Here is an 8,376-nt window from a genome sequence, read left to right on the forward strand (position 1 = left end):
TGAGCTGAGATCCGGCCACTGCACTCCAGCCTGGGCGACAGAGCGAGACTCCGTCTCAAAAAAAAAAAAAAAAAGAAAAGCTACTGTCAACCTCAAGGCTCCAACAAGCTGAATGTGGTGGCTCACGCCTGTAATCCCCATGCTTTGGGAGGCCCAGGCAGGAGAATCGCTTGAGCCCAGAAGTTTGAGAGCAGCCTGGGCAACGCAGTGAGACCTCATTTCCACAAAACATACAAAACTAGCTGGGTGTGGTGGTGCGTGCCTGTGGCCCCAGCTACTGGGGAAGCTGAGGTGGGGGCATCGCTTGAGCCCAGGAGGTGGAGGCTGCAGTGAGCCGAGATTGCACCGCTGCACTCCAGCCTGGGCGACAGAGCCAGACCCTGTCTCTAAAAATAAAAACTAAAAAAACATATCAATGAAACACACGCTTACCCTCTCACAGTCTGGAGGGCAGAAGTTGTAACATCAAGGCCACGTGGGCAGGGCAGGTCCCTCCTGGGGGCTCCAGGGGGAAAACCCAGTTCCTGCCTTTCCCAGTGTCCAGAGGTGCCCACATCCCTTGGCTTGGGGCCCCTTCCTCCCGCTTCACAGCCACAGTGCAGCCTCTTCCCGTCTCCCTCTGGCTCTCACCCTCCCGCCTCCCCTCGTGAGGGCCCTGTGAGGACACTGGGCCTCCAGGTCACCCAGGATGCTCTCCCGTCTCAGGTCTGTCACTCAGTCCCATCTGCCATGAGAGGCAACATGACAACGGGTCCTGGGGATCAGGATGGGGACGTCTTGGGGGCTGTAACAGCGCAGCCAGCACGGTTTCCTCAGGTCTGAGTCTGGAGCAGAGGCTTCCGTGGCGGGCTGGGCTGCGCTGTGGGGCCATGGTGTGAAGGGCCTCGAATGCCAGGCTCAGGTCTGGACTCCTTCCTGTCTCCGCAGAACCACACGGCCCGGCCCACAGGCCTGGGCTGACCTGCACCCGTTCCGGCCCACACTCGGCACAGAACAACGCGCCCCGTCCCACACTGGGCACCGCAGAACCATGCGGCCCGGCCCACAGGCCTGGGCTGACTCACACCCGTTCCGGCCCACACTCAGCACAGCAGAACCACGCGCCCCATCCCACGCTCGGCACCGCAGAACCATGTGGCCCGGCCCACAGGCCTGGGCTGACCTGCACCCGTTCTGGCCCACACTCGGCACAGCAGAACCACGCGCCCCGTCCCACGCTCGGCACCGCAGAACCATGTGGCCCGGCCCACAGGCCTGGGCTGACCTGCACCCGTTCTGGCCCACACTCGGCACAGCAGAACCACGCGCCCCGTCCCACGCTCGGCACCGCAGAACCATGTGGCCCGGCCCACAGGCCTGGGCTGACTCACACCCGTCCTGTCCCACACTTGGCTCCGCGGGTCAGGTCTCCTCTGAAGGAGCCTCTTCTGCTTTAACAGGGAGATTTGGGTCCAAGCTGCCCACGCGTGGCCTCTGGAGCGCGAGGCGGCTGTGGGCAGGGTGGGCAGGGAGCCGGGCGGGCAGCGCTCACAGAAGCAACATCTACCAGATGGATGTGGCATGCTCTGAAGAGGGGTCATGAGCGGCCACAGTCCCCAAACGCGCAGTGACCAGCAGGGGTTAGACGCGGAGCAGACGAAGGGAACACAGCGGCCCCGAGGGCTCCGGGCTGAACAGATGCAGCAGCAATTGTTCGGGAGGGGAGAAGCAGGAGAATTCATGAGACAGAGACAGAGACAGGAAGAGAGACAGAGAGGGAGACAGAGACAGAGGCAGAGAAGGAGACAAAGAGACAGAGGTGGAGAGACAGAGAGACCAAAGGCAGAGACAGAGAGGGAGACAGAGAGACAGAGAGAGACGGAGACAGAGAGACAGAGGCAAAGAGACAGAAGCAGAGACGGAGACAGAGAGACAGAGACAGAGAGGGAGACAGAGAGACAGGGGCAGGGAGGGAGACAGAGGTAGAGGGAGAGAGGCGGAGAGAGAGGCAGAGACAGAGAGGGAAACAGACAGAGAGAGACTAAGAGAGAGGGAAAGAGAGAGACTAGGAGCAAGGGGGAGAGGGAGAGGGACAGACAGAGAGAAGAAGGAGACAGAAGGAAGACAGAGAAAGAGGCAGAGAAGGGATGAAAGAGAAGAAGGGGGAGGGGCAAGGACGGGCTGAGCAGGGGCTGGTAGGACGGCAGGGGCAGTGAGGAAGGGGCCGCTGCCATCAGACACACCCCGGGCTCCTGCCCGTGTCCTTCATCTGAAGGATGCGGCATGGACGCCGGTCCTGGACGGGCGCCTCCCCTGCCTCAGTTTCCTCCTGTGTCCGGCTGGCACGGGGCAGCAGCTCGCCACGCCTTGGCCAGGACCAGATCACACGGGGTCCAGGGCTACTTCGGGTGAGGACAGAGCTCCCGTGTGCACCCTGCTGACCTCAGCTCCCGGATGAGCAGGGGCACCCCCCACCCTGAACACAGCGGGTAGGCCAATTTCCAGGCCACACACTGGGGGCTACAGGACAGGAATCCATTCTCTCCCCGTCCCAGAGCCCATGAGTCGGAGGTCAAGGTGTCTGAGGGCCTCGCTCCCTCCCCCGGCTCTGACCTGCCTCTTCCAGCCCTGGGGATCCAGGTGACCCCGACCTGTGGCCACCCCGCCCCAGCCCGCCTCCGGTGTCGCACCAGCTCCCGTCTCTCCTGTCTCAGACTCCCCAGACACACAGGACAAGGGTCCTCTGTGTGTCCCAGCACAAGGACCCGTGTGCTGGATTTCAGGGCTACCTCGTCTCATCTTAATCCTTACCCAATGACACCCAAAAAGACTCTACTTCCCAGGAAGTTCCCCTCGCAGACTCCAGGGTCGGGGCGGACGTGAGACCCAGTCGCCCTAGCACAGACCCAGGGTCCGGCTCACTTTGCCCCGCTCTGCTACGGCCCTGAGTGGGGAGAAGTGGGCCCAGGGTCCACCCAGCGAGCTGTTTGCAGGGCCTGGGTCTGGGTGAGCCCTGGGACCTGAACTGGCTGCTGCAGCCACACCTGACCGCTTCTCTCCGGATCTGGCCGGCTTGTGCCCATCCCCCCACGGGCTCTGAGGCCCAGGCAGATCTCACATGCCCACTACACAGGGGGAAGCGGAGGCTGCGGGGAGGTGAGCACCACGTGACCCTCGCTCCCCAGCAGGCCCTGGGCATGGTCCGGCCCAGCAGCAGCCCCTGGCCCTGGGTCCCACACGAGAGGCTGCGATATCTGAACCGTCCCGGGGAAGCCGATCTCTGTGGCACTGGGTGCTCCAGAGCTGCCGTGAGGAAGGTGGGGCACTGGGAACCCCCTGGGGGAGGCTGTGAGGATGGGGGTGGGGTCCGCCTGATGCCACAGTGGGAGACTGGGAGCCCCCAGTGACCCTGGAGAGAATGAGGTTGAAGGTTCTCTTCCTTTGGTGTGTGAGTTCTGTTTTCAGGTGGCTGTTATGGGGTTGGGACTCCAGCGTGCAGAGGGTCTGGACCCACCCAGAGGGAGGGCCATGGGGGCGGTGCGACGGCTGCCAAGGTCTCTCCCAGCACCGCCGTCCCCCCACCTCCCTCTGTGACATTGCCCAGATGCTCACAGGGACCCCAAAGGCCAGGTGGGGCTCACTGCTGACACAAAGGGACAATCACTGGCTTTTCCCCAAAACCAAGCCACATCTCAGGCTCCCACTGCCCCACCTAAACCCTGTGGCTAGGGGGCAAAGCCGAGGTCGCTGAGTCCCAGGCAGATGTGAGCGCGAGAGGTCAGAGGTCGCAGGGCAGCTGGAGAGGTGGCTCAGATTCCACCCTGCCCCCCACAGCGCAGAGAGCTCCTGGGGCTCCTACCTGAGCAAAGTCGCAGGTCTTTGGTGGCAAGCTGGAGGCGGTGGCCACGGGGGCATAGCTGGTGTCTGGGCAGGGCTGGCTGCCAAGGAAGGAGGCGGAGCTCATGAACGGGCTGGAGGGAGAAAGGGGAGGAAGACGGGGGAGGTGAGAGTGGGCATGGGGGTGCGGGACCCGCTCCCTCAGTAACACAACTGCTCCCCCGTGGCCGCAGCCAGAGGCCCCTCGAGGCCCCGCTGGAGTGTGCCCAGGCCCGGCAGGACCCACGGCTCCGCTGCACACACGGAGGGGCCTCCAAGGGTCTGGTGGTCAAGCCTGGAGCTGCCCTCCCACCCCCACTGGACACAGCCCGGCCTAGCTCCTCAGGAATGGCTGTCTGGTGGGCGGGGGGGTGTCCAGGGCCACCATCCCGCCCTCCCCGCTCCATCAGCAGGACTCATTCTAAGGGTTCATTCTGGCGTTTCAGAACCCCCGCCTGGCTGTCCCTCCCCCACACACAGGCCCCTTGGCCCACACCTCACTCCTGCCACGAAGGAGGACAGCGCCACGGGCAGAAACCCAGGATCGCCGTCCTCCCAGGAAGGCCCAGGTCGGGGCCCCCGCCCCCTGTCACCCTGAGGATGGCAGAGGACACAGCAAGGAGAGGGTCCTGGGGACCCCCCCACCCAAGGGCACCTCTCCCCAGACTCCAGGAGTAAAATGCAGCTGGCTGGGAGCACTGGGCATTGCTGAAGGGAGTCTTCTCTGCCCTTCTCCACTCCAGCCCTCGTGGCTCCTGCGCTCAGGACGGGGGGTGGCTGCCGTCCCCAGGGCCTCTTTCCCACCTGCCAGGCTCCCCCGGGCTCTCCCTCCAGAGGCTTCGCTCCAGCAGGGCTGGCAGCAGGCCCAGGTCTCTGCCTAGTGGTGAGCCAGAGGGCTTGGGTCTGAGTGGCCTGTGCAGAGCTGCCCCGGGGCAGGGACCGCCTGGGGGCCACTCTCCTCCTGCACAGAAAGGTTTGCAAACACCAACAGGAAAGCAGCATCCACTCCATTCCTGGGCCGCTCACAGCTGCTCCACAATCTCCTGGAGTCTCCCAAGGCTCTGGCTACACCTGCTCCCAAGGCCTTCGCATAGCCTGGGAGCCTGCTCGCCTGCTCGCCTGGCCAACTCCTACCTCCCCTGCAAAACCCAGCCCAGCTGTTGCCCTCTGTGGGAAAAGTGCCCTTCTGGCTCCCTTCACTCCAGAAAACCTCTCACCCCTTCCCACCCTGGTGTCACCTCCACAGGAGGCCCCCGCGCCCCCAGCCCACACCTCCCCGCCCTCTACCAAGCTGGGCTCTCGAGGAGACGGAAGCCATGGATCACAAAACGGCGTTCAACAAACAGTGGTCTCGGCCCGGACCTGGCCCCTGGGGTGACGCCTTCCAGGACCACGTGCATACCACCCCCCAACCCCTCAACAGGACTTTGAGCCCTCGCGCCCTGCACCCAGAACTCCGTTGGTAACTATGACTTCAGAAGTGAGCAGGCCTGGGGGGCTGTGTGGGGAGGACCTCGGTACTCACCGGCTGTCACTGGAGAAGGCAGGGTACGGCGGCAGTGAGAAGGTGTTCCAGTAGGGGCAGTGCAGCATGGCGCTCTGGAAGAGACGGCGGGCATCAGTGAGTGGGGAGCAGAGGGACCTGCGGTGCAGCCTGGCTGAGCCCTCCGGGCAGGGTGAGAGCCCGAGGGGCCAGGGAGGCCCTGCAGTCAGGGTCCCGTCCTGCCCCTGCTGAATCTCCTGGGGAGTCATTTAACCGCCCCATGCCTCAGTTTCCCCACCTGTACCAGACCCCGCCCAAGGCTTGTGGTGTGGTCTGAAGGCGCTGAACCACCCGCGTGAAGGGCTCGCTCTACCACCAGGCCCGCAGCCCGGGAGTCTGCATCTCACACAAGACCTGGGGGTGCTGCTGGCCCCAGGACCCTGCTTGGAGGCCCCATTCTAGGAGGTGGAGGATCGGACTGTTCGCATGACGGAGACGTGCTCCTGCCACCTGCAGTGCAGGGTGGGCACAGGGGGCTCCTCGGGCAGGGCCTGGGGCACGCGAGGGCCTCACACCAGCTCCAGGCCCCTCGGACGTGCTGGTGTGACCGGGAAGCTCAGGCTGCTGCACGGGACGGGACCCTGACTTCTTAGAACTTGCATGGGGTTGGGGTGCCGGGAGCCTCTTTTGGGAAATGGTGACCAGAGGCCTGGAGGCTCAGCCAGAGGTCAGTAGAGGCATAAGTGGCTCCAGGTTGGCCGAATCTCTGGTGGGTCTGACTCCAGGCCAGGCTTACCCAACACCCTCGCCAGGAGCTGATGTCCCCACCCCATGGTTCTCTGGGAAAAGCTCACTGTGCCTGCCCTTGGGAACGAGAGTGGCGTGGGGCACACAGCAGGGCCCAAAACCTGAGGATGGGGAGCACACGGGGCAGCAGCAGGCCCGGGGCGGCAGCAGGCCCGGGGCGGCAGCAAGCCTGGGGTCAGCACCTACGGCTTTGGGGGCAGGGCTGTGGATACCTCGTGCCCTGAAGAATGGGCACCCCTCAGCAGGGCCCCCACCTGCACAGGGCCAACCCCACCTGCAGCAGAGAGACCCTGCCGTCACAGACGCCCCCGTGGTCATGACGGAGACGCCACCAGCCGGGGGCATCATCCTGCTTATCCCAGCAGGACCATGGGCCATGGTGGCTTCCAGAGTCGGGGGGGGTGGTTCGCCTGCTGCCCCGAGTCCCCCAATGACCTCTCCCAGGCCCACATGAGCCCTGCTCCTCCCTGAGGCCCTGATGCAATTCCCTGGGGCTTGGCCACCTCTGGCCTCTCATTCACCTCACGCTGTCCGGGAACCAGCCCTGATGGCCAGGGGCTGCTTTCTGTACCCTCAGGTGCTGGGTGGGGGATTCCAGGACCCCCGAGAGCCCGAGATAGGCAAAGCCCTCGGGGTGACCACTGTCCTGCTCCTCCAGCTTTTGCATAAAATGAATTTATCAGCGAAAGCCCACAGCTCCTCCCCTGCACAGAGGCCGGCAGCCAGGGCGTCCTGAGCTCCTGCACAAGTGAGAAGGTCCCAAGGAGGTGGCTTGCAGGAAGCAGGGCCACCGGCCACGGGGGCTCCAGAGCCCAGGTCTCCTGATCCTTCCCCTCCTCCTGCCCTTTTGGGGAGAGAAAAAGCCAGCCCTGGAGAGAAACAGGAACTTCCCAAGGCCACGTGGCACATCCAGAACATTCTGGAACAGGACTCTGACTCCAGACCAACCCAGCCTCCTGAGATGAGCTGGAGTCCCTGTCTCAGGCACACACGGTGCCTTGGGCCAGGCTGGGCATGGCCACAGCCAGGGAACTGCAGCTGCAGTAGGGCGGGGGGCTGTGGGGTCCCAGCGTGGGAGGACCCAGGGGTCCTTGGCTCACCCAACATGCTCCACCTGTGCCCAGGCCAAGCTAGGGGCTGGAATGGGGGTAAGTCATGACTGCCTCTATCCCAACCTCCTCCCACAGCCCGTGGCTTTGCTGAGAGCTGCCAGTCACAGATACCCTAGTCCCACCCCACAGGGGTGCCATGGGCATGGCAGGCCAATCAGAGCCTTCCCTGGGACCTTCTCTGGCAGCCAGAGGGTGCGGCTTCACCTTTAGAGGGCAGGCCCTAGCACATAATTGGTCCAGAGGTGGTCACCTGACCCTGGCCAGCCAATCAGAGCCTGCCTGGGGATTTTCTTTCCTTTCCTTATTTTGAGATGGAGTCTCACTCTGTCACCCAGGCTGAAGTGCAGTGGCACAATCACGACTCAATGCAACCTCGCCTCCTGGGTTCAAGAGATTCTCCTATCTCAGCCTCCTGAGTAGCTGGGATTACAGGTGCCAGCCACCACATCCAGCTAATTTTTATATTTTTAATAGAGACGGGATTTCACCATGTTGGCCATGCAGGTCTCGAACTCATGACCCCAAGCAATCTGCCCACCTCGGCCTCCCAGAGTGCTGGGATTTCAGGCGTGAGCCATTGTGCTGGCTGGTGTATTTTTATTTCTAATTTAATACTCTGGCGCTGGAAGAGGCTGGGCCGTGTGTGTGTGAACTCAGCTGACCCTGCCCAGCGGTGTCCACGCTGTATCTGAATGTGATGGAACCTGGAACAGGGAGGGTGGGATGAGCCTCACACACGGGTTGGGGGGCAAAGCCGGTTGCACGCATGGGTGTGCCCCGGCCTGAGCCCTGTGGCTGCTGTCCAGTGCCCCCGCCAGGGTCGAGCTCTGCCACAGGCCCCAACTGTCACTGCTAACACCTTCCCGCTGCCCCTCGGGTCCTCGAAGACGGCTCCTCTGTCTCCACATCCCATAATTCGCTTAATTATTTCCCCACTGTGGAGCCTCTGGGGAGATTCCAGTTTCCTGCCGCTATAAATAGTGCCGCTCTGTCTTCCCCTCCCTCCTGGATCAGTCCCCGGGGTGTGTTTCTGAGATAGAATTCCTGGGTTGGAACAAGCACCTGGCGGGTTTCGGGGGATGGAGCTGTTCCGGCCGGGATGTGGCTTGGCCAAGCCCC

The 8,376-nt window shown here is 63.3% G+C and overlaps 1 protein-coding gene across 1 annotated transcript in view; it reads right to left on the reverse strand.

The window, feature by feature from the left end:
* SBNO2 (strawberry notch homolog 2 (Drosophila)) overlaps positions 1-5,463 on the reverse strand; it is a 42,217-nt gene extending 36,754 nt beyond the window's left edge. Inside the window, exons 1-2 of the mRNA XM_011964100.1 lie at positions 5,381-5,463; positions 3,839-3,950 (exon numbers count right to left, since the gene is read on the reverse strand). Coding sequence (XP_011819490.1) covers positions 3,839-3,950; positions 5,381-5,448 — 180 coding nt within the window. The 5' untranslated portion in view covers positions 5,449-5,463. The remainder of the gene's footprint in view (positions 1-3,838; positions 3,951-5,380) is intronic.
* Positions 5,464-8,376: the final 2,913 nt, after the last annotated feature.

This window comes from Colobus angolensis, unplaced genomic scaffold (genome assembly GCF_000951035.1).
Source record: "Colobus angolensis palliatus isolate OR3802 unplaced genomic scaffold, Cang.pa_1.0 Scaffold64, whole genome shotgun sequence".
Classification (NCBI taxonomy): domain Eukaryota; kingdom Metazoa; phylum Chordata; class Mammalia; order Primates; family Cercopithecidae; genus Colobus; species Colobus angolensis.